This window comes from Triturus cristatus, chromosome 4_1 (assembly GCF_964204655.1).
Source record: "Triturus cristatus chromosome 4_1, aTriCri1.1, whole genome shotgun sequence".
In the NCBI taxonomy this organism is placed as follows: domain Eukaryota; kingdom Metazoa; phylum Chordata; class Amphibia; order Caudata; family Salamandridae; genus Triturus; species Triturus cristatus.
Window position 1 is genome coordinate 1,206,435,852 of NC_140585.1, and position 26,574 is coordinate 1,206,462,425.

At 44.7% G+C, this 26,574-nt stretch overlaps 1 protein-coding gene across 3 annotated transcripts in view; it reads left to right on the forward strand.

Annotated features, from left to right (window-relative positions):
• Window positions 1-26,574, forward strand: part of LOC146856404 (ATP-dependent 6-phosphofructokinase, muscle type-like) — a 334,110-nt gene that overhangs the window by 139,316 nt on the left and 168,220 nt on the right. For all 3 annotated transcript variants that reach the window (XM_085654532.1, XM_085654533.1, XM_085654531.1), the window contains one exon: window positions 13,161-13,256. In XM_085654532.1, the coding sequence (XP_085510658.1) occupies window positions 13,161-13,256 (96 nt within the window). The remainder of the gene's footprint in view (window positions 1-13,160; window positions 13,257-26,574) is intronic.

The following is a 26,574-nucleotide window of genomic DNA, read 5'->3' on the forward strand; positions in this document are numbered from 1 at the left end:
TCCGTTGCAGCTTTTCTTCTTTCCCTGTTTCCCAACTAGGAATCCAGTTCCATGCCACCACTCCTCCATGTAAGAGTACAGGTGGAATTGTATCCTTTGTAAGCAAGCTAAGTCCTGCCTTAAATGAAAAGTGACATAGGGTAATCCCAGTGCTGTGCTACTACTTCCACCTTGATTATGAACCCTAAAGTCGAAAAGTTGTCGAAACTGGTGCTAAGACATTTTTAAATGAACTTGTTTTCATACAGATGATAAGGACTTGTACTGAATCTCTTATGTTCTGGTAATTCCTTTTCCCTTTTTGTATTTTGTCTGTCACTATTGAATTACCTTGTTCACCTTTTCCGGACTAGACATTTTTATGTTATCTCTAGCAATGTGTTGTCAACTTCACATTTGAACACTATTATTCAGGTTTCTTTTCATAATTACAGCCTAAAGTCTTATGTTCAGTTCTGTATATAAAATTAATATAATAATCTGTTTCTGTATGTATGCACTATTTCCAGTAAAATATTTATTCTAACTATTCCTTACTATGATGAGACTACTATAGTAACTGTTGCCCAGTTGGACCGTGTAGTGTCACATATTACGTATTCCTGTCCAACTTTGGTCTGTGGGTTTTTCTAGAGGTTCTCTTACACAGCCATACTAAGATGCAAGTGCCTCCCCAAGGATCTCCCAGGTTCAGATAATGGTGGGCTTCTCCGATCTACTTTTGGCCAAATTGTGTTGGCGTCTGGGCTTAAGACTCCTAGTCAGAGCAGCCTGGACTGGGCAAGGTATGATGTGAACTCGCCTTAACCTGGCAGAACACATTTACTGTTGCCAGTAGAAATGGCTACACCACATGATATAGTGGAGGGCACATTTTCATTCAAGAGTGGAAACCTACACTAGGACAAGGCAAATTGGTTGGAAACCACCACCACCTACAAGGTTCAGAAAGATAAAAGAAGGAAGGGTGTGCACTCGGGATTTCTTTGAAGGACATCCTCAGCTCTACTATCAGTCAATCAGGGGTTTATAACACATGGCAAATCACCTGTGAGGAACTAAAGGTGCCAGAGTAGCTAACTACATTGTGGTGGTTTGCTCATTTGAACAGCTAGGTCTTGAGTCCTTTCCTGAATTCCTAGAGTGATGGGGCGGTGCAGGGGGAGGTTGTTCCTAGCTTTGGCCACCAGATGTAAGAGGTGCGTACTCCGCTGTTGCTTCAGGGGGCGGTGGCTGCAAGGAAGAAGGTGGCACATCGTAGGTGTCTGGTTGGTTGCTGGTTGGTTGCTGGAAGCTCATGCGTTTCTTGATGTAAAGAAAAGTACAATTTTGTGCAGCACACACATGCAAGTAAAGTAAAAATAGTACTAGTACAGACACTATTCTGTGCATATCACATGCTGCCTACAAGAAGGTATGTGTTTGGGTACCAGGTTCCACCAGATTAAGACAACTGCTGTGTCTCTTTCGAGTGTTTAGGCATAGAGCAAAGTAAAGCGTCAAACACCACTGGATCATTACGATCCTTCAGCAGCTGCACCTTTGCAAAGTAACAGAAAATCAGTAGTTCCAATTGGTGAGGCACGCTACATTGAAATCGTTTTGGGGCAATGTGCAAACTTTCTGGACCTAAAAGTACAGAATATATGTATATAGTTAGTTTAAAATCAACTAATATTAATAGTATTATGTAATAATAAATTGTGTGGACTTAAGGTGAGATGAGGGAAATTATGTATTTTAAACATAGCAACATCGTCATCTTTACTTTCTTAAATCTTTACTGACCTGGAGTTTTTAATTTAATTTAAATATTGTGCATGTGTGTGTATATTTGTGTGTGTGTGTGTGTGTGTGCGTTTTAATACTTGATTAGAGAGATTATCGTTTTGCATGCTTATGAGTGATTTACAAATAAGCAATAGTGATGTTGTTTGTTTTATTTTAATCTTTGTTTTTCTTTGTAACCCGGCTTTGGCACTGTGTTTGAGGCAAAGCTCTTACCAGATGGGCTAATGGCACGTAGGTGGTTAGTGAAATAGATTCTTATTTGCTTTAGGTACTTACTTGCCATTGTATTAATCATGCATTTACTGAGGATTGGTTCAAAAACCTTTAGTGGTTTCACTTCCTGCGAGTTCATCTGGGTCAGCCCACATACAACATCATTCTCTTTGATGTCATCAGTATCAAAGGTCATGTGACATAATTTCCTGTGATATCACTAGGGTCGAAGGGTGCAGAATGTCTATTCCACTACCCCTGGGATTTTGATGAATGAATGTCCGTGGACCATCCTCTGTCTGCCATTGGGTTGCAATTTTGCCAGTCGTCCTGGCTCAGCCCAGTGGAATATTGACCTCCACAGCACGATGAACTACTTAGCACATTTAGTCCTCAATGACGGCTCATGCTAGCTCCATCCTGTGTGTCTCACTCTCATATGCTTTCGCTGCATGAATCAGCACATTAAATCCAGACATACTGATTTTGCCAACACATATTAAGAGAACCACCAGGGCTAGATTAGTGAGTGTAAATTACTAAAAGTTATCCCTTTGCTAGAGGCAGGAGAGAGCCCAAAGAATTGAAAGAGTTTATCCTTTGTTCTCACACCAGACTTCCTGGCGTTCCCCAGAAAACCTCGGTTCTGTTCCCAACAATAGTTCCACTTTTGTGTGTTAGAAATTCAGTCCATACTCGCATGTCTCAGTTGTCCACTATATTCACAGTGGTAGTGGGCAGTATTTTGCTTTTCTACATGCACAGGTCCTAAAATCTGATCCAAAATCGCATACAAACAAAATCAGTTCCCTGTATACTGCAAAGGCCTAAAGCAGAATGGGGTTTGCTTGCCTCAGGAAATCCCCAAGTTTGATTGAACTTGCTGCAATTTTTATTAAAAAACATATTCGCTCCTTCACCAATTCTGAACAAAATAGGAGACATTGCTTGGTGACTTTGATCTCATGATTAGTGCAATCACTCTTTTCACTCATCTCTTCCAAAAACCCAGCACCTGCCATTAATGCCCCTCTGTAGGACCTTATCCATCCTAAACTGAAAATCATAGAGTGAGGTTTCAAGCGCTACACCAGCAGGGAGTCTATTACGTAGTACAACTCTTTGCACTGTAACATACATTTCCTATAGCAGAGATTTTACGTCCTCCTTCCTGTCAGCCTTAGTAGATGACCATGAATAATCTCTATAACTGTCAGTCACAACACACATCTTTCCAATTGCTGAGATCACCTGGAGTCTGACCGAGAAGAAAGAGCTGTCTCTCTGTCCTGATGTGCCTTCTGTGCCTACAGGTTGACCTGTTTGAGAGGAATAGGGTCAGAGAGTGCCAGCCCTGCATGTGGTCCTGACTACCAGTGTGGGCAGAAGCAGCCGAAATGCATCTGACGGTCTGTCGGTCCAGAGAGACGAGAGAGATAGTTACTATCATGCTCCCAAATTGAATGTTGATGTTCTAGCTTGAAGCGGCCTGCGCCATGGCCTGAGGCGTGCCTGAAGGAGACTGTGCCACTGACTCAGAAGCAACTGTACCATGGCACTAATGAAGTGTGATATAACGGGCTGTGACTGTGTCCCAGCAAGTGCTCTGTACTGTGGCACTGTTCTGAAGTGTGCCCAAAAGGACTGCACCTCTGTGACACAGAACATTTGTGCCCAAAGTGCAGTGTGTCGCTGTAAGCTCGAAAGTGTTTCTGAAGCGAACTTCCCTGGGGTGACAACTGACCAGACCTGTGCGCATTAAGTTGCTGGCCCATCCCTGTGAGTGGTGTCGGATTTGCACTGCTGCTCTGAGAATGCCTTTGGTGGCCCATGACCTCTGTCTGTGCCTGACACTCTGCACCCCGAAGAAGACCAGTCAACAACCAGAGACCACTAGAGATTTTGGAGGCTGCTAGCCAGCTAGGCTTGGAGTTGTGGTCTCTCAGATGCTGCTTCCACGGATTGCACTGGAGTGCCAAAGAACCTAGAGTGAGCGCATCTTCGTTCCGGAGGAAGGACGAGATACAGACCCTAACCGTGATCACTGGGATAAACTCTAAATTGGGGAGATTTACATACTGGGACTAACCTGAGCACACAAACTCTGAACAAGAGGAGTAACACTGCACCTATACCTGAAACGAGCTGTACAATATCTTACACCTAATAACAGGAAAGGGGTGATGGGGGAAAGGGAACCTTGAACCATAGAGACTGATCCAACGATCAGGGATCAATAATTTTACACAAACAAAGACCCATTTACTTTACCCAACTAATCTCTTCACGCTGAGTTCAGTGTGATGCAAGGTTTATACCCAACATACCAATTACACAACATAACCTGCATTTCTCTTTATATTTATATATGTGGTGATGGTCTTGGTAGTTGATTAAATGATGGCAATAATATCCACTAATCAGTACTACTAAATAATAACAGACTTCAGTATCTAATTTATATTGTTTATCAAAAATAAGTTGAAATAAATGCTCATCAAGTACCGTTATACAATGCAAATCATAGATTATCATGGAGAGAAAGCATTTTCAGCGTATAGAAACAGACTCATATTAATTTAACAATGCATTGAAGGAGTGGAAAGGCGAAGTGAGAAAAGTTTGAGAGAAAAATACATTTGCAATTGATTATGCAAATTCAGGGTATTATCTATACTAACCCGCAGAAATCAGGAAAATCTACCCTCTGGCCAAAGAGTAGCAAGGCCCCTCAAGAAGAGTTGAGTGACAAAGATTAAGTTAGGAATCAGGAAACAGGTAGGCCTCTATCTGGAAACAGCAAACCGATGGCAGCGACTATCTCCCGCTACTTAAACACCAGCTGACCGACACCTCTTCCAAATCCCCCCGACCGGGCACCACAATTATACCTAAAAACCCAAATGTCCAACCCACATTTGTTTCAATATGAGTGCAAACTCCATCTCTCATTGGCTAAGGATGGGGGTGTACTGTCACACCACTCTCAGCATGACTATTTTATTCAATGTTCTTTTGTCTTAAACTTTCAACATTACGACAGATTCTTCCCAGGAAACAACTTTGAACCACAATCATAGCACATATTTCCTGCAGCACATTTCATGTGGCAAGTCCTCGCGCTTCCATTGTTTGCCTCTGCCATCTTTGAGAAGGAAGTTGCTCGCTTCCACTGGTTATCTCATCTTTCCCCGTAGCTTGGCAGTCACACAGTTTATTATGAAGGACACACAGCCTTTGCGTTCTCTCTTCTCTCTCAAAACCCTCTTTTGGTAATTTTATTTTTCCAACAACTATTAACCCTGGACTGGCATGCAGAAGAGTAGACCCATGCTTGCTTTTCTTAAAAACAAAAAAAAAACATTATTATTTTCATGAAATGTAATTTCATTGCACACCATCCCAGCGTTGCACTAACCCATGATGTTATTTCCTAGCAAACGTTCTTAACGTGCACAAAAGCAGCATTGGTCTTTTATTTTTTCTTTAGTCAAAAGCATTTGTGGCCTAGTTCCATGCATTAGTACATGCATGCGCAAAAGCATTTTCCCTTATTTTAGTTTTCTTTAATAACAATGTTCACAGCACACTGTTAATGAATGTTACTGAGGATTTAATCCAAGCAGGTTTTATTTTCACACAACCCTGCTCCATCAGTACTGTGGCCCCGCTCCAGTGGCTATTCATACCTGTATATTGTAGTGTATAGTATTACGTCTCTTAGCGTGCTTTCTTTTTCTATAAAAGACAAGCAGTGGGTTGGACAATCAATTATTAATCTGCTGGGTGATTGTTGAGTTCTACTCTTGATGCACTCCCACAGTACCTTCCTGATAATGCTGTAGCTGCTTGCCTTCACTATTTGTAAATGGGTCGTACTTAGACCAATAAGCAGAGCCATAGTAAGATGGACCCTTGCAGGGCCCTAGTATGATGGACCCTTGGACATCAGAGGAAGACAACTCCTGCCCCCAAAGCTGATGCTTAGATGCATCCCAAACTGGTCCTCACACTGACCTTTTGATTGCAACATAAGTTTGACATTTATTTAACAAATTTCGCGGCCAACTTTCAACTTTTCTAGTCCGTTAGCTGTTCTTACGTTGGACTCCAAAAGACACACTGTCCTCTATATGCCCTTACTGGTGCCCTTTACAGTGTACCATGGACTTCCTGACCCACTGTGACCTGGTAATCTTGGGTCCTTCTGCAACCCCTACCCTACTGCAGGGGTGTGAAATTTAATTAAATATCTGATTGTCCATGGAACAAGTTGCTTCATAAATCTACTTGTCCTCTTGCAAAATCCACTTGTCCTTTTTGTGCCATTTAGTGCGCCGACAAATTATGGCAGCAATCACATTATTTAAGAGCTCTGGTAATAGCCTCTCTAATTATGCCAGAGCTCATAACATAGTAGGGTTTGAATACTAGCAATTCAGTTATTTTCCACCCTTCCACATATCTACATACTGGGGCTAGAGGTAGCTGTAACCAGTAGTTCCCTATGGTTGGAGTGCCCTTTTGAGTCTGTGTACACCTACTAAATTGCATGTTTTATGGGTTTTCAGCAGCTTGTCTCAAATATTTCCCATACAGAGGAAGGTTGGAAATTTACTCCTGACAATAGCAGAAGTAAAACTTCTTCCAGGTTTTGGGGGAAAAAAGTGGTTGGTGGGAAAGCACTACAGATATTCGCAGGAGCAAATCTACACATGCAAATTTGCTCCTGGTAAAATGCAGTTTTTCTGATGGTTAATGTAGTACTGTACGGTCACTTTTGTGGTGACTTTTAGTCCTATTGCCAACCTGTGAAATATACTGCCACCAAGGGGCAGGACCCAAAATTGCTTTCCAGAGCCTTCATGGCCAAAACATCACACTGATAGGCGACATTTTAAAAATAAATTGCATTAAACTTATGATTTATTTATTTCTGTAACTTGAAAATGATGAATTTACCTTTGTGGTGATTAATGGGGTCATTATGATGCTGGTTGGATCAACCTTCCGACCGCCACGGGCGTAATCCAATTCTGACCGCCGAGCCGGGAAAGTTCCCCTCACCGTAGTATGATGCAACCGCTGCAGTCTTATCTACGGCGGTGCACATATCCCTGAATATGTTGCTGAAAGTGCATACAATACCACAGAAAACATATTAATTGTGCACACATACTTGACATATGTGGGGATATCCCTTATGCTCATTTACCCCATTGCTGGAGTGTGGTGGAATGTTCACAGTCGGTTAATGGGGATACATACCGCAGAAGAACTTACCTGGATTCCGGCTCCACAGAGTTGTAGATATCAGGGTACAGCTGCTCAGGTGTAGGAAGGACCTGGAGAAAGGGATCTATGGTGGAGATTTCTGGGGAAAAGCAGAATTGGGTGAGAATGCACCCCAAAACGTTTGTTTCTGACGACTCGAGGCAGTCGTCATACCGCCATGTTTGAGCCATCGGAAACCCACATCATAATTCGACGGCGGTCGGAGATCCCTGCAGCGTCATATGGCTGCTGTTTTTTATCCAACCGCCATCTTGGCGGTCGGAGAAAGGCTGTTGGAGAAAGGCTGTCAGAGTCTGCAGTCTGACATCGGTCGGTCGGAGTACACGATGCATGCCTCGTAATTCAGCGGTCGGACCAGCTGATTCCGATGAGACCACAGCAGTCCTGCTGCCTCCGAAAGGACCGCGGAAGCCAGTCAGACCTTAATCATAATGACCCCCTAGGTTACTCCTAGTCTCTAGTCTATTCTCCTAGGTGCAGCTTCAATTTTACAGCTATCAGAAATTGTGCATTCTTTTTGTTTAACTCTTTTTATTTGTAACTTCTTTCCTCAACCTGTGGAATATATTGCTGACTAGTGCCATGACCAGAAACTGCTTCTCAATGAAACATCCATTAGCCAACTATCACACATGTTGGTAACTTTGGATTATCACTGGTTTGGTATACTTGGGGCTACTGGAATAATGCGATAGGGAGAGAAGAAATTATGCAGCAGATTTAAATAAATTATGCAGCAAAATGGCAATTTGTTTTGATAGTATTACTTTTTTAGTTTGTCATTTTTTACCCATATTAGCAGTCTGTGCCATGTTTTCACATCATTAGTACTAGTTTAAAACCAACATACAACAGTAAGCAGTTGAAAAATGACCAGTCAACATTTGTGAAGGGCCTTCCATTGCGCAGCAACACGTATCGCAGTGCTTTTTGTAACTTTTGATCTACTTGATTGAATTTTATTTGTTAAAATCGGGAAATATGCAGCAGATGATGAATGTGGCAAACATTGCAAATCAATAATTATCTGGAAAATGCAGCTGCCGCAGAATATTTTAATTTAGTTTCTTTAAGTATAATAGATCCTTAGGGCACAGAGGTGCTACGATTTGTTATTGCTACCACGGTTATCTTGTGTACCACACCATAAGTAATTAATTAAGTCTTAAATCTGCAGATTGGTAACATTACCCCAAGGTCGTTTTTGTGTGAGACAAGAGCTGCCAAAAATAGATGCCTTAATAAAATCTGACTTTCCCCACCTTTTTATTGATCCACTGTGAATAAATCTTACACTGAATAACATCACCAGCAACAAACACATCCCACACTATTCTGTTCAAAATGGGGGGGGGGCGGAACAGGCATCTCGGGCATTGGGCAGGTGGGTAGTTCTAAGCCCGCAGCACGAGGTGATTGGGTGGGGGGGTGTTAGGGATACAGGGTTTTTTCATCAAGGACAGGAACGAGGCCATGAGGACCCAGAGGGGCCTGGATGGGGCGACGCAGCCGGGAACTCAAGGACTAATGGGGTATGAGGAGATAGATGCCCTGGGCCAAGGTCTGACCCTAAAGATTCTCTCAACGGCTTGGGGGCCAAACTCAAGCGAGGGGTGGTTGGAAAGGATCTGCTCAGACACGAGCCAGACATAGTCCTGCTACAAGAAACTCACCTGCTAGGTAATACTTGTGGGTTTCTGGGGAGGGGCAGGTACAAACTGCTGGCACATGCGTAATTTACAAAAGGATCCAGTGGGGAGGGGGTCCTGAATCGCCGCTCTCTGCCTATGGAGGTGCTTCGCACCTGGGTTGGTACGAATGGCTGTCAGGCAGAGATCCATGGCCGATGTTATGGGGAGGATGTGGTTATAGGGTCACAATACTTTACCCCAGGTCTACAGTCTCTTGGCCTGGAATGCATGGGGCCCCTGGTTGATGCACTCCCTGGACGCACTTACTATTGTAGACGGGGACCTCAACTTGATGCTGCAAAGGTACATGGACAGGGTGACAAGAACAAGTAATCTTGCAAGACCTGACACATGACTGGCCAATTTTGTAGAAGCCCTGAGCCTGGTTGATTTATGGCGGGTGACAAACCTGAGTGTACAATAGCACTCGCACGTCGCCACGTCACTGGAAGCTGTGTCCCGACTGGATTATTTCTTAGTGCCCACACATCAGATGAGTAGGTGATCCGGTACCACTTTCGTTTCCTGAGGCATCTCGGACCATTCACCTTTGCTTACTGTGGTTAACATGGGCATATCGATCCAGACAATGACATGGAGAATTGATGCATAGGAACTGAAAGATAGGGAAACAAAACGATGATAGCTAAGGCGACCGTCAGGTATTTTGCAGAGAATGCAGGCTCAGGACAGTCTCAAACCAATCTGTGGGAGACCTATAAGGCGGCCTTGAGGGGTCAGTTAATTGCACGGAGGGTGGACCTGAGAAAAGATAGGGATGAGGAGTGTCGGAAGCTTGAGGAGAAATTGCTGCAGCTTGAGGCCGACTATGTGACTGTCCCCACCAGAGACCGGGTCCATAGGATAGAGGAAGTCAGGCGGGAATGCATTTGCGCTGGTGCGACATCAGACGAGAGGTCAATTTCTAGCTACTCGGGTTGGCTCTATGAGGTAGGCAATAAGGCTGGCAAGCTCCTTGCATGGCTGGCCAAAAAGGAGGCGGGACAGTGCTGGGTCATCTGGATTCAGACGGCCGAGAGGGAGCTAAGGAAGACCCCTGGAATATTGCACTAAAATTTGCAAAAGTATCGAGAATGGCTCTATCAGAGTCAGACTACCGCTAGTCAGGGTGACTTGGAGGCCTTTGTGGGGACCTTCCAGCCCCTTGCCTGGATCCTGACCAGGCTGAGGCGCTGGAGGAAAAGATCATGGAGGGTGAGGTGCCTACAGCTATTTTGCAATTGAACAATGGTAAATCTCCCAGATCCAGTGGTTTCCCAATAAAATTCTATAAAGGTGTCATATCAAAAGTCACAAAGCCAATGCTTTCCAAGTTCAATACGGCTAGAGAAGCGGGCGTTCTGCTACCCGACCTCCTGAAAGTCACAATTTTTTGATCCATAAAGAGGGAAAGGTGGGGAAGATTGTGCCTCTTATAGGCCGATCTCCTTAATCAATACTGAAATGAAAATCCTGGCCAAGATTCTAGCAAACCGCCTAACAACGGTGATTGACCTCCTGGTCGATCCCGATCAGTCCCATCTTAATGCCATATGGGGCCACAAGGCATAACCTGAGAAAGTTAATGGGCTGCTTGGCATGCAGCAAATGCCTGCAGGAACTGGGGGTCCTCTTGGCCCTGGACGCCGAGAAGGCTTCCGACTCCCTGGAATGGCCCTACATGATGGCTTTCCTTTGAGAAATGGGCTTTGGCCCATATATCCTATCTTGGATCAACCTACTATATAAAGACCTGTTAGCGAGGGTCTGGTTCAAAGGGAGCCTGTCAAATCGCTTTGGCCTATCCAGGGGCATCAGGCAGGACTGCCTGCTATTGCTCCTGTTATTTGCGGTCGCTCTTGAGCCTCTGGCATTATGAATCCAGATGGATACATAAATCAGGGGCCTCTGCTGTGACCCGGGATGGGAGTGCGTCTTCTCACTATATGCTGATGATATCCGACTATACCTTTCGGACCCATTGAGCTCTGTGCCAAGAATCCTGGCAATTGTTGGGTCCTATACGGGGTTCTGTAATAATTAGCGCAAATCAGTGGCTTTCCCTGTGGTAGTGGATACCCTGACAATGATCACGGTCTGCCCCTTTCGATGTGCGACCCAAGAGTTCCTCTATCCGGGCTGTTTTGTCACATCTGACCAAGCCTTTTACATGCAGGAAAACCTAGAGAGGGTCCTAGAGGCCTTCCACAGGGACGTTGAGAGATGGCAGAAACGACCGCTTTCACTCCTTGGCTCACTTTAAGATTATCTATCTTCCCAAATTCCTGTACATCCTACAGAATACCCCATATCCAGTCCCAGATGCCTTTTTTCGTAGGATGAAATATGTAACAAGAGTGTTGCTCTAGGATGGCGGCGTACCAAGAATAGCCCTTTTACTACTAACCAGACGCCAGACAGAGGGGGCATTGCCCTCCCGAGCCTCCAACTTTACTATTGGGCCTTGCAATTGCTGGCCGTTAACTACTGGGCTTTTTCGTTCCAGCAGAAACCTTACCTGCGAGCCGACCGCACCTCTTTGGCCCCAGAGGGATACCTCCGTTGCCTTTACGGAGGCTGCGGGCTGCCTCCCCTCCCGATCCCAACACAGGCGGTAGTCACTATTTGGCAGACGGCGACACGTGCACTGGGATGGCGGGGCAGTGTGACATTGTGGACCCCTCTTTGGGACTCGGACTTATATCCTAAGCTGCAGGACATTGAGGGTCATCGAAAATGGGACCTGTTGGGGATCTCCTAGTTGGGAGACGTATGGAGAGATGGAGCAAAGCTCCCATTTAGTGACCTGCAAACTGAATACGAACTGTCGGGTGTCCAAATTTGAGGTATTAACAGATGCCTTTCCTCCTAGATCGATGTGGGGTGTTGCAGACCAAGATAGAGGAGGAATGCCCACTAGAATATAGGGTGTTGGGCTCCCCCCTGACAGGCCATGCAGTGTCCCGGATTTACTCTACACTCTTAATAGTCTTCCCTCACTGAACTTTTTGAGGGAACAGTGGCAGAGAGACCTGGATAGACTAGAAGATGATGACTGGGGTCAGGCATGTAGGTATCCCTGAGCTGTTGCGATCCGGGCGGGCTTTCTCCTGATCAAACAAAAATTCCTACATAGGGCATACTACACTCTGAGTCAGACACGTCTTTTTGATATGGGTTGCTCTGCTGATGACTGAAGCCATTGTGGCTCCCGCTTGCGGGGCACCCTCACTCATACTCTCTGGGGATGTCCGAAGATAGGGGCCCTACAGGACGCAGGAGGGAGATGCGATATCAGAAACCCCTGGTGATAAAGTGCGGCTTACACCTCAGTTGGTTTCAATGGGAATTTGGTGCGAGCAAACCTTGTACCGATACACCCTACTGCCCTGTAACTTGGCCGTGATGGTGGCCCGCAGAGATATTCTGAAACACTGGGGGGTGCCCACTCTGCCCACCATGCGAGAATGGGAGGGCTTGGATTGGTGCACGGGGGCAGAAAAATGAGTGTACCAGGCGAGAGGTTGCCCTCACAAGTTTGAAAAATCTGAGGTCCTTGGAGGGAGGGGAAAGAGGATGGCTAGGCAAGATGGTAGGATAATTACTTCAGTGATGGGCGAGCTAAGCATCAAACACAGGCTGAAAGAGAAGGGCCCCAAGCCTGATGTGAACATTAACTAGAGGACATTCATGTTTGCTGCGCTGCTGTCCCCGGAAGATTCAATGTACTACTGTTTGTGTATTTGCCTACATGTCCGCGAATGTTGGGGGGTGTATTACATTGTTTGTTTCTCTGTGCAAAACTTTATAAAGAGATATACTAATAAAACACAACTCACAAGGGTCTTTTTAATATAATTTGCATAAATAGCCATATTAAGTTGGAAGCGATGTGCCAGGCTTGTAAGGTTTTATACATTTTTTTCAGATGGTTGCCCATGTCTCTGCGCCTATGGGAAATCCCCTTTTGAATAGGCGTATGAGCATAACGGATTAGCTGGTCTGCAATGATGGCATATTGCCTTGTCAAGCATGAAGAGGCGACGGCCGCGCGGGGGGGGATAGGATGTCGCGCGAGCAGCGCCTGTGGCGGGACAGTCGGCAGGGAGAGGGGAGCGCGCGCGCCACAGCCAGCAGGTGCCCAACGTGTGCTCTTTCTCCACTCTGCAGAAAAGATGTCGCGCTCGTCGGACCAGCACCCCGAGGCCCAGACTCTGGGGGTCGGCAAAGCCATCGCCGTGCTCACTTCTGGAGGAGATGCTCAGGGTAAGGGCCCGTTCATTCACACTGTTTGTATTGTGCAACACTTCACCGTTAAGGCCTGGGCCGTTTTAATGGCAAAATAATGCAACGAGTGGCAGCGAATCTGGGTGAAAACATTTGTCATTATGTTGAAATTGCATCATATTGCGGGGGCGGCTTCTTGGTCTTTTTTATTTTACATTACTTACAGTTGAAAGAATACGTCCAGAGCCAGACTGTATATATTTTACAGTCTTTATTTGAGTGTATTTTTCCATTTTGCACTAAATGGTATATCTTTGTCTCTGAAGGGAGAATGTTTTCAAGGTGTTTCAGAGTTCGTCCTGTAGAAATTAATGTTTAGTTATGATATACATGTACATATGGTTTTTTCTGTAGTGTTGGTGAGTCTGCAGTGTCCCCATTCAACAATGCTGCATGTTTTCTGGATCAGCTGTTAACATAGAAAAAAATCTTTTTGATAAATTCTCTATTCCAATTTTTCAAACATTTTCGTCCTCTATCATAGTCACAGTTTGAAATTTCTCTGGCTTTGTATTATGACGTTATTCTGAACGTTTGGTTGAAATATTCGAAGTTCCTCTTTTTAAAAGTCCTTACCCACGCCTTATTCCTGTTCCCTGATTCTGGGGTAGGTCCCAAAAATAAAGGGCCACAGAAAGAGAATATATCTTTCCCATTTGCCTTGGCATATCACGCCAAATTCATATTTTCTTTTCTTAATCATACCAGCCCTCTCAGACTTTGTATGCGTATATAGAATTTTATTTTCAGCCATCTTGACCTTTACCAGCGTAGACTACACTTGCCCTTGTGACTGGGCGAGTTATGTGACACTGGGTGTCAAAGAAGCAGCCAAAAATACTTTGGAAGATGAGATAACACAGCCCTGCGAGGCTGCGAGCTCTGACAGACCAGGACAGGCCAGATCATTTCCGCTAGAACTGATTCAAACCATATCTAAATGTTAACGTAGGCAACCTTTCGTGATTTTAAGCGACGAGGAAAAAGACACATTTTAATTAGTTGTTTACTTAAGCAGCGTTTGGAGAGCGAGTAAACAAACGAAAAGATTTAAATTGTTTAACGGGTGCCACTTTTTTGAAGTGTAAGGTTTTCTTTTTCTTTTTCCCCCCAGTTTTCGAGCGCGCAAAAACAACTTTTTCAAAGCAAAGGCACACTATTTCAAAACCGTGCGGGCTTTTTTTTGCGAAAGTTAGGATATCACGTGACACCCTCTGTAGAGCTTTTCCAAGTAGGTTCCTGCAGTTAAGAGGTTCCAGTTGCTGTACATAGTTGATCTGTGTCCAAACAAATGCCGCCGCCTAGATTTTGGGCCTTGCAGGGCTGTCTCTTAGTCGAGTGTAGTAACTTTGCCGAGTCACGTTTGCCCAACTTGCTCTTAGTGCTTTGCGAAAAGCGAGGCACGAGTTTTTCAACATGTCACTTTAAAGGGATCAAGCCAGTTGCTGGTATGGGAAAAGAGTGACAGTGAACGCAAACGATAGTTATTTTGGGTGGTTTATATGGCGAGTACTTTTCTACTTTTGCTGACAATAGAAGTGTGGCCGTAGGCACAGTGTAGATGGAGAGTAGGAAGTCTCCTGTCTCACAGGAGCTGTCTCTGGCCTGATCCAGTATCTCTCATGAAACAGTACCATGATTTCCAAATCTCTCCCATATCCTGGTTCCTCTCAGTGTTACCCCCTCACCCTGTGGCTTGTTACAAAATTCTGTTTCCTCTTGCCCCCTCTTCCTCCTGACCTCATCCATTACCTCCCTACCTGGCCCACGCTCTCATTCACCATGTGCTGGTCAGACGCCTAAGGTCGGCTGCCACACTGGCCACCAGGATCTTCCCATTCCTTCTATTCTCTCCCCTCCTTTCATGTGTCTCAGTCCTACTTTTCCATCTCTCCCAGCCTCGCCTTGGCTTTGAGATGATCACAACAAGGATTAGGGCGCTGTACAAATAACCAACAGAACTCAACTTCACTGCAATTCGAGATGTATAGGTAGAAAGATAGGCACACATAAGCAGTCAGACAACAAAATGGAACTATACATTGGCAGACAGATTGATTTATGGATATTTATTTTAATTGTGATGTAGTAAGCTTTGGAGACCTTCAAGGCAGATCTTTGTTGAAAAGAAAATACGGTTGGGAGATAATGGATTTAGATGCAGAAAGAATGGGAAAAACTAAAACAGAGGAAGATGCACCCATAGGAAGGGATTTTTCTTTGTTGTTTTCTTTAGCATGAATCTGGCCCCAGTAGGCGTTGGGATACTTTACAAAGGGGATAGAGTTAAATATAGCAGAAAAGAGATGCATAAACACCATTACTCATAAGACTGAAGCTTACATACACAGTGTAACATATGAGGGGCTAGGGTGCATAGAAAGTCGTGGATACAAGAGGCTTTTCTGTTTTTTGATCAAACAAGAACTAAAATGGCTCTTTGCAGACTGACTGCAAACAGATGATCTGATTGGAAATGTCCCTAAACATGGATGGTCAATAACTCAACACATTTACGAAGTATTTTGATTGTATACTTTATTTGGTGCTGTATTATATGTTGAATTAACATAATATTCTTGATAACAAAGCAATAATTAGCAACACACCACTATATTTAATATCCTATCATCCCATGAAATTTATGAACAATAAAATGCCGCAAAATGAGATTAGCCAGCTTCGCATTTAGGAACCCCAGTCGACTTTTATTCTTATAAGGTCAGTTCCAAAGTTAGGCGTCAGTGACATCTGCTATTTACAACATTGCAAGTAATAGTAAACACAACAGTCATAAAGGCCATTATTGGTGAGATCCTGCCTTTTAGGTCGTACAAGATGATTCAGATATCCCCAGATCCTGGAAGAGGGCACCTCACCCACATAATCATGGCATTTTTCACCCTAAGGATCCTCTTCTTCCTCGGGGTAGGTAAGTACCACCCTAAGGGGCTCAACCAATTATGGAAGTTTTTGATCAAATATTGTGGATAGGCGCTAGGATCCAGTGACTAAAAATACCTTTGGGTATACTCGGAGTGTATTTCTCGTTATTTTATGGGTATCCACAGTATGATTAAGAACAACAATGTTGGGATATTTTCAGGATATGATACATCTGCATAGCAACATGCTTCGGACTCTTAAAGTGCCCATCAGGTCAAAGTCCTTATTCAGGGTAAAGCTCTATTATAAATACCTAGCTATCATAAATGTGTGTTATGTTAGTAGTGAATACAAATTGTCTTAATAAGGCCTGCCACCCTCATACCTGATTGATGAAGCAGGAATACCCTACATAGGGTCTCTACTGCTTCATGGACATTATGAGAGGCACCTCCCTGTCGTCAAACATTAGTCAAGGTTCAGTGCAGAGTGGAGGCTGTCCTTAGTGATCTTTTCCACTCAGTCTTCCTTAAGTGAAGTGGGTAAACAGCGTTGAAAGCTGGTGGTTGTATGGCTTATTAAAAAAAGAAGTATTATTATTACTGCATAATTAATTAGTCATTACGGAAAGTATCTTGTGCTGTAATAGCCTTTGCCTTCTATAACCAAAACTGGGCAATTGAAGACATACAATAGCTAAGATTAAAATCCAGTCTATGTCGCTGTCCCAATGAAAACAATTTGTCTATCTTTATCCCTGTTCGCACTGCCTGGCCTCTTCAGGCTCTTATTTGTCTCGTTATCAGTCTCAGTTGAGAGGTCATTTAAGGGATTGATCCTCCAGTCTCAAGATATGGGCCTAAATAAGTAGCAGTCAGTGGGACAAAATCTGGAGCATAGAATACAATGTGGACCAAGATAATTCTCTGCTATAAAGCCAAAAGTAGTCCTTTTCAATGCCAAAACCACATAGTCATCTAGGTACTGATTGGTAGTCTTTTGAAGTGCTCTTTAGGTTATCTAAGGTCCTGAGACCATGAGGTACGCCAGCCTTACGGCAGATTTTGGTTCCAGTTGGCCTTGCTTTCTGGCCCTGGTGTGATCAACACCAAAACACCATCCAAATTGCTTGTTTTCTGTCCAACCAAGCGAGGAGCTGTTTTAAAACTGGATGTATCATGTTGTTAAGGAGAGACTACAGACTACTATAACCTGCACCACCGCATCGTGGGCAAAAATAGCATTGATCCTTTTGGGCTCTGCCTGTGGCAAATTTCCCGATTATCCTCATGAGACAAACGTACATACAGCGAAAAATTGTGAATTATTTAAATAGTCAATTATCCTGAACATTTGCTGCCTATGAGGTCCTTTGGGTACCGCTGTTGTTTGGAGTTACCGCAAGTGTCTTTTGACCCTTCTCACTTTCACTCATTGTCAAGTCTTTCTTCTGCCCAGGGAATAATTTGTCTTTTCCATTGAGAACATAGGAGCAGTTGTTAGGGTCCTATTTTTGAGGGTATTGGATGATGGAAGGCACAATCTTAAGAATCATTCTGTGAGGACCAACGAATAGCCAACATAATAACTATACATAAGGAAGGCAAACCCAAAACAGATTGTACCTCATATAGACCGATCTCCCTCCTTAATGCTGAACCCAAGATCCTTGCCAAAGTACTAGCTAATCAGCTAATTAAAATAATTTCCAAACTGGTGCACCCAGACCAATCCGGTTTTATACAGCACCGGAACACGGCGTTAAATTTGCGCCGAGTCCATGGGATCCTGGGTAGGGCGGACACGATCCTGGAACCAGCTATCCTTGTCTCCTTGGATGCCACCATGGCGTTTGATATTATCAAGTGGCCTTATCTCATAGCTGTCCTCCAAAAACTGGGGTTCGGCCAGGAATTTATTCGGTGGGTTCGCCTCCTGTACTCGACGCCACTGGCACAAGTCGTGGTTAATAATAAAAAGTCAGACGCGTTTAACTTGAGCCGGGGTACCAGTCAGGGATGCCCGCTCTCCCCCCTCCTGTTTGCCTTACCATTGGAACCTCTGGCGGCATGGATCCAACGAGATCCAGTTATTTGAGGTATGCGTTATTCACCTGAATGGGAGGACCACATCTCGCTTTACGCGGATGGCATACTGCTCTATTTAACTCACCCTAAAAAATCCCTAATTGCAGTTTTAGACATACTGGCAGTATTCGGCAGATATTCTGGGTTTACGATCAACTGGACTAAATCCCATCTATATGTCCTTCAGGGAGACCTACCTGCCCTGCCTCGTAATTATCCCATCCAGGTCAGTGCCTCAGAATTCACATACTTGGGGATTTTTCTCTCCTTAGACCCTGTACTTCGATACGAAAAAACCTCCTTCCTCCAGTACTATGGCTAAAACGGGACACAGCCAGCTGGAAATCTCTTCCCCTCTCTCTTCTGGGCAAGGATGCTCTTATTAAAATGATGTCCCTCCCCCGTTTCCTCTATGCCCTACAAAACTCACTCCATCCTGTTCTCCTGAAATATTTTAAAGAAATTGAACACCTTCAGAGAGAGTTATTTTGGAATGGGATGCCTTGTATTTCCCTGGGTAAACTTAAATTAAAATGGTATGATGGAGGCATCAGTCTCCCGGACATAAAGAAATATTACTGGGCTGCACACTTGGCAGCTATCAATCACGGCACATACGGTGGTCTTGATGATCCAGGCTACCGTATGGATAGGTGGCTTCTTCCGGGAGGTAATTATAATAGGACACTCTATTCGAAACCTGGTCGGTCTCCATTGACGGGCCCCACTGGTCACTCAGTAGGTGTATGGCACGCTGCAAACAGATCCCTCGGATGGGAGCGTAGACTGACGTTAGCCACCCCTCTGGGACTCTGCACAACTGGGTAATTTATGGACATCGAAGGGGTTTGATAAATGGGACATGATCTGCATTTCGCAAATTAAGGATATGTGGGAAAAGGGAGGAGTGAAAACATTTGCTACTCTTCAAAGTCAACACAAACTAGCTGATACTGAGCTTTTTCGTTACACACAGGTTAGCCATGCTTTACACTCTCTCCTTCCAAAGGGCACCTCCCTTCCCGAGTCGTCCCCGTTGGAGGATAGGATACTGGATGGCCACCTCTCGGATAAGACCATCTCATTAACCTATAACAAATTAATATATAATATGGAAGATCCTCTCTCCGTATTGCGACAGAAATGGATAGCAGATGGCATAGAAATGGATGATGAGGACTGGCAGGAGGCGATATCCTCCCCTCGGGTGGTGGGTATTCCGGCACGACTAAGACTAGTACAGCTTAAAATGCTGCATAGGATATATGACTGGTGCTCGACGAGTGCAGATGGGAAGAGCGGAAACAGGAGACTGTCGCAGAAGGTGTGGGCAAATGGGTACCTTTATGCACATCATATGGGAGTGCACACACATTCAAACATACTGGAGGTAGATACAGGAAGTAATGAGGGCAGTCCTCACAATTGATATTCACCCTGAAGCACGTAGATGCCTACTGAACATATGGGAACCAACTGACTTGAACACCCAACAAACACAGTGGGCCACTTTGGGGTTCATGCTAGCCAAAAGAAACATCGCTCAGGCCTGGGGAGCGGCAACCCCCCCCACACTGGGGGCATGGGAGACGAGTTTGGACTGGTGTATGTTCAGGGAAAAGACAGTATATGCTGCCCGAGGCTGTCCTAGAAAGTGGTCCTGCATATGGACACAGTGGAATGCATATCGTGGAGACATTTGCACTCCCCCACAGAGTATTGAACTAGGTGACCTGCTCCCTCCTTGAAATGTCATGACTGTGTGTACTGTGAAGGATTATTGCCTCAAATTGTCATGCCTATCTTGATATTGACCTGATTTTATGATTGCTTGTATGTCAATTATTGTTAATAAAAAGATTTATAAAAAAAAAGAATCATTCTGTGACCCTGGGCATGCAGCATGCTCTCCCTTTGTATTCTTCTAAAAAATATACCAGATACCTTTTATCTGTCAACTGATAATTTTTCTCTGTCAACCATCCTGAATATCAACACTTGCGCACTCCCTACTTTTACCTCTTTGATGTTCGGAGTATCCTTCAGGTGAAAGCTCTTCACAACAAACCTATACCCTCTTTCCTCATTTGATTCCCCTTTCTCTGCTATGTTATGTGTACTTGTAAAACATGCTAATCACCTGAGGGTATCCATACACTTTGCAGGTAGCAGGGCAGCTGGCTCCTGGTGAGGTTACTCAAAGAGCCAGGTCTTCAGCTTTTTGTAGTACTTGAGAAACGATGATGGAGCTCTGATATGATGAGAGAAGTTGTTCCATTCCTTGGGGACCGATATAAGAAGACCCATCCTCCTGCTGTGCCTTTGTGGATGCAGGGTATGCGTGTTAGTGAGGTTCAAGCTGAGCGGGGTTGCCTGCGAGGTGTTTAGAAGTGTATGCAGCTTTTAAAGTATGCAGGGTCGGTGTTGTGTAGTTCTTTGTATGTGTTTGTGAGCAGTTTGAATTGGGTGTGTTTGTGGATTGGCAGCAAGTGCAGTTTTCTGGGGTGTGGGGTGGTATGGATGGGATGAGGTAGATTGAGACTGGGTCTTGCTGCGGCATTCTCAATGGTCTGGAGCCAGTTCAGGAGATCCTTAGTGATTCTAGCATGGAGTGTGTTGTCATAATTGAGTCTGCTAGTGATCAAGGCCTGTGTGAACATTTTCCTGGTGTCCTCAGGAAGCAATTTGGATTCATGGTGATTCCAGAGTTTTTTGCATTGGTGGTGGGGGTGGGTTAGGGTCTGAGGTTGGATGTCCACCAGGTGGAGTTCCAACCGGATGCTTTCCTTCCGCAGATTGATACTTCAGTTTTGTCTGTGTTCGGTTTGAGTCAGTTGCTTTTCATTCATGTGGTTACTGTGGTCATGCATGTTGTAAAGTTGTTTTTTGTAGTAAGGGTATTGTCTGAAAGGGAGAGTATCATTTGGGTATTGTCTGCGTATGAGAGTATGTTGATGTTGTAAGATTTGATTAGGTCTGCTAGCTGAGTCATGTAGATATTGAATAACGTTGGGCTTAGGGATGATCCTTGGGTGACTGAACATATGAGGTTCTTGGCCTTTGATGTTTAGGGTAGGAGGTTGATTCTTTGTGTTCTTCCTGTGAGGTAGAAACAAATCCAGTTGAGAGCTGGTCCTTGTATGCCTGTCTTGTACAGTCTTTTGATTTGGTTAGTGTGAGAGACTGTGTCGAGGGCTGCGGAGAGTTCGAGTAGTTTAAGAGCTGCTGTTGCTCCATAGTCTTCCTTATGTCATTGGCTGTTGCAATGAGAGCCGCCTCAATGCTGTGGTTCGGCTGGAAACCTGACTGCGTGTTGCCCAGGAGCTGTTGCACTGAGGTAGTGGTAGAGTTGTTTGCTTATGGCATTTTCCATCACTTTGGCTAGGTAGAGCAGAAGAAAAATCGGGGTGGTAGTTTGCTAGATGTATGGAATCTGCTGATGGTTTCTTTAACAGTGCATTGACCATCACTTTTTTTTTTAGAGATTCAGGAATATCTCAGAAGTGAAAGAAGTGTTCATGATGCGGGTGAGGACTTTGCTAAGTGGGGCGACTCCCATGTTGTAGAATAGTGGGGGCAGGGGTTTGTCAGTGCCCAAGAGTGGATAGTACTCATAATGGTGTTTCCTCCATGATGAATGTTTCCAAACCCATCACAGTATTTTTGTGGGTGTTTGAGGGTAGGCTGGAAGCAATGGTGTAGATGTTCAGTTGCAGGTCAAAACTGTTGTATATGGCTTTGACTTTGTTGCTGAAGAATTCTGAGAGGTTGTCACATAGTTCTTGCGAGGGGATGATGCACTTATTGGTGGCGGCTGGTGAAGTGAAGTCTTTGAGGACTGAAAAGATTCTTTGCAGCTGTTACAGCTGTTTGTATGTGCTCAGCTAGGGCCTTCTTCTTTATTTCTTTGATTTGTTGGTAGTAGTGTCTCAGGACTGCCTTATATGTAATTTTGCAGTTTTTTAGATGGTTTGTTCTCCATTTTCTTTAAAGTTGCTTGCAGTGTTTTGTTGTAGGGAGTTCCTCAGTGTACCAGCTGGTCTGCTTCTGTGTTCTCTGTGCCGTGTTATACCCTACGCCCTTTATCTCTTCTACCCCATGGTGCTTTGGAGCAGCATAAAAACAGTCTACTCTATATACAAACATTACAAAAAAATGTAATAGCGCTCAAGTGCAGATGCCTTCTTGGTAGGTCAAGATGTCTGGGGAGGACTATTTGGCAAAGGAACTTGGATTGTTTCTGCACATTGACCTTCTCTGATGTTAAACAATATAGCCAACTTGTAGTAAGCTACACTTTTTGTGCCAATGATGTTCAGATAAGTGCCAGGATATGCAGTATAGGTACTGTAAGAGCTGGCTTGGGAGCTGGCTCCACTTTAACTGTGACTTGCTAACTGCTCGTCCAATGAAAAGGCTTCTCTGAGCTAATATAGGAACAGCACCTAGTTCCATTGCTTGACCATAATTTCGACATGTTTTTAAAGTTTGTCGTACAACCGTGGGAGTGGATCAAAGGGTGAAGTTGAGTGATTTCCAGATGGTAGGGGTAAAATCAGAAACATCTGTCCACCTAATTGGGATCCACGCAAAGGTTTGACAAGCCAAGTGGCAGAGGAGTGTTAGACCCGGCCCCCTCTGCAGGGTTCTTTTGCTTTCCATCCCTTACTTTGCTGAACTCATTTTTTGGGCATTCGGACTCTGTGCACTTTACAACTGCTAACCAGTGTTAAATGGCTTGTTCTCTCTCCTCCAAACATGGTAAAATTGACCTTGTAAGTCCATGTTGACCCCCAATTTTCAAAAAAGGGCAAAGGTCCCAACCGTCATGTTACCGCCTGATTTCACTAATTGACTCTAGCGTAAAAATCATGGAACGAGTTCTATTGGACCCTCTAGAAGATTGGGCCTCGGCAAACAAGGTTTTATCCTAGGCCCAATTTGGTTTTAGACCTGGTTTAGGACAATTGAACAATGTTTAAATCTTTATTTAATCCTGGGGAAATACACGAAGGCCAAAAATGAATCAGTTCATGTGGCCTTCATTGATCTATCCAGCTCGTTCGATCTTGTGATTCGCAAAAAGTTATCGGATCATATGGGAGGGATGGGTGTGGAACCCAAACTTTTAACTCTCATACTCCGGCTCCATCAAGACCTTACTGCAAGGGTGCATTATGGACCCTCCGACAAAAGCTCCTCCTATATTAAGTCTGCACTAGACAGCTATTTTGGGTACCTACCTGAACACATGGTATGTCTCCATGAGGCAAGGGAGTTGTAATATAGACCTTAATAGGTTGACCTCTAGTTGTAAGAGTAGTCTGGGTATTTGGAAGTTGGGCCAATGAGAGCTTTGAACGTGGACATGTGCCTAGATTATGCAATCAATCATAAGCTTCTAGGTTGGAATCTAAGCCTATGTGGGGGACAGAGGGGTGGGCAATTGATGGCAGGGGGCATTGAGGCAAACTATACTTGAGTTGAATGTTTGTGGATGTAGGAGTACAAAATCTAGCTTCCAGGACTATCAAATTGCGGGCCAGCTTCCCATCAATCAGGCACAATTCAATACAGTCCGTAGGATTATTGGAACAAGTAAGCCTTCTGGCTCACATTATGTCATCCTTTATCACTGAACGGAAACCCCTCACATGGCAAATCCAGTGTATGGATTTATTTATATGGGAGTCCTCACCTTCGTGCCTTAGATGAGTGGAAACTTTAGTCATGTTGATTATATAAATATATTTAGGAGCCAATGGCACTTGGTCTCCCCAAAATGGTGGCTTGAGGTCGGATGTATGACGTTACAACGCACACTTTTACAACGCATGCACTTACAACGCATTTTTTACAACGCATAATCCATTACAACGCATGACATTACAACGCATGACACTACAACGCATTTTTAAAAACTACCTTTACAACGCATTTCCATTACAACGCATAATACCTTTACAACGCATACCATTACAACGCATAATATTAAATTGCATTTAAGGTAAGTATTAGATAGTATAGGGGTAAAAGTTACTTTTCTAACTCCAGGGGGTGCAACAGTGGGATAAGTGTTGGATAGTATAGGGGTAAAAATTACTATTCTAACTCCAGGGGGTGCAACAGTAGGGTAAGTGTTGGATAGTATAGGGGTAAAAATTACTATTCTAACTCCAGGGGGTGCATCAGTAGGGTAAGTGTTGGATAGTATAGGGGTAAAAATTACTATTCTAACTCCAGGGGGTGCAACAGTAGGGTAAGTGTTGGATAGTATAGGGGTAAAAATTACTATTCTAACTCCAGGGGGTGCAACAGTAGGGTAAGTGTTGGATAGTATAGGGGTAAAAATTACTATTCTAACTCCAGGGGGTGCAACAGTAGGGTAAGTGTTGGATAGTATAGGGGTAAAAATTACTATTCTAACTCCAGGGGGTGCAACAGTAGGGTAAGTGTTGGATAGTATAGGGGTAAAAATTACTATTCTAACTCCAGGGGGTGCAACAGTAGGGTAAGTGTTGGATAGTATAGGGGTAAAAATTACTATTCTAACTCCAGGGGGTGCAACAGTAGGGTAAGTGTTGGATAGTATAGGGGTAAAAATTACTATTCTAACTCCAGGGGGTGCAACAGTAGGGTAAGTGTTGGATAGTGTAGTGTAATATTATGCGTTGTAATGGTATGCGTTGTAATGGTAGTATGCGTTGTAATGGAATGCGTTGTAAAGGTAGTTTTTAAAAATGCGTTGTAGTGTCATGCGTTGTAATATCATGCGTTGTAATGGATTATGCGTTGTAAAAAATGCGTTGTAAAGGTACTGCGTTGTAAAAGTTGCGTTGTAAAGGTTGTTCCCCCTTGAGGTCTCGTTGTGCCTGGTGAGATGATCAGAGATGCGGGGAAAAGGCCCTGTTGTACCAATGGGCCTCTAATTGCTTGCAGCTGCACTATTCCAGCCCACCGGGAATCTCTTTGTGAGGCTACTTCAGATGAGCTATGCTTGGTGTTTACAGGGGCAGCTCGCGGGGGAGGTTGACTGGGCTCTACATGGACTTGGCAGGTTGCGTTAGAGTGGTGGATAGTAGCCTGTTTAGAGTGCTGATTTTCACGCACGCCTCTAGCTAATATAAGTTTAACCTGCTGTGACGGGGGACCAAGAAGAGACGTAACACGGTGTTGGGGTAGTCTAGGTTTTATTGCTATAAGTTTGCGTTTTGTTCTGATAGTCAGTCTTTCACGGGCAAACCGGGCGGGATCCGTGATGAGAGGAGGGTCAAGGTCTTGGGGCTGTCTTCTCCCGCGGAGGGGTTCCGGTTTCTCGTCTCTCAAGGTCCGCTCTCGCCGGTCCCCAGAAGGAAAGAGAAGGGGCTTATTAGGCTTTGTGTATTCGAAATTGTACCTAACACCAGGGCCAGGGGAGTGAGGGACCACCTTGTGATAGCCACAAACAATAGACTCAAGAGATCGTAACCGTGAGGAGGGGGGTTAAACGCAAATAAGGTCTAGGGAGAAACGCTGCGGTCGCCGACTACCGTGGACGGTCCCGCCTCCCCATCCAGCCCGCTACCCAGTCCCGTACCTGTCCTAGCCACGCTCCTCCCCCGGGAACGTGGCAGGGCGCTTCGCCGGATCCGTAGCCTGCGGTCCTCTCCAGCTCCGTCCTCCTGCTGTACTCCGGTTGGTTCTGCTGCTCCTCGCTCTCCTTCTCGCCGTGCTCCTTGCTCTGTTCGACTCCAACACTCCTCCTGGGCTCGCCGTCCGCCGACTTCCTGGTTCCACCCACGTTTGTAGGACCTCGCGTTGTGACGTCCTCGCAGGGCGGTCCTTGTGATTCTGGGTACTCCCAGTTAAAGGGCCCGGCACCCATCCGGAAAAGCTGATCCTCGGCTGCCGAATCCCACTCATCCTGCGGACAGGGAAGAAGGTTAGAGACCCGCGTCAGCGGGGTCCACCACTCAGTGTCTTCAGTAGCCCCCTGGGTAACGCTCGGAGTCCCGTCACACCTGCCCTGTGAGTTCTTCAATTATAGATTTCAGCTTGTTAACTTCTTCCCTCAGATCAGATATGATCCTGGAAACAGTAGGGTAAAGCAAGGATAGCCCTTTATTTGATACATCTTCTCCTTCATCTCCCCCATCATCCCCACTGCCTGCCACCGCTTCCCCATCTCTCCGTGCCTTCCTCCATGTCCTCCCCTCCCTCTTGGTCATCACTCAAATTTTGGAGAGGTGTGAACCTATTGCTGTGGACAAAATCAATGTCAAGTGGGCCTTGGCCTATATGAGTTGCGTGTGTAGCTAAATTCCCTGCCTCAGTGTCAATTGGCA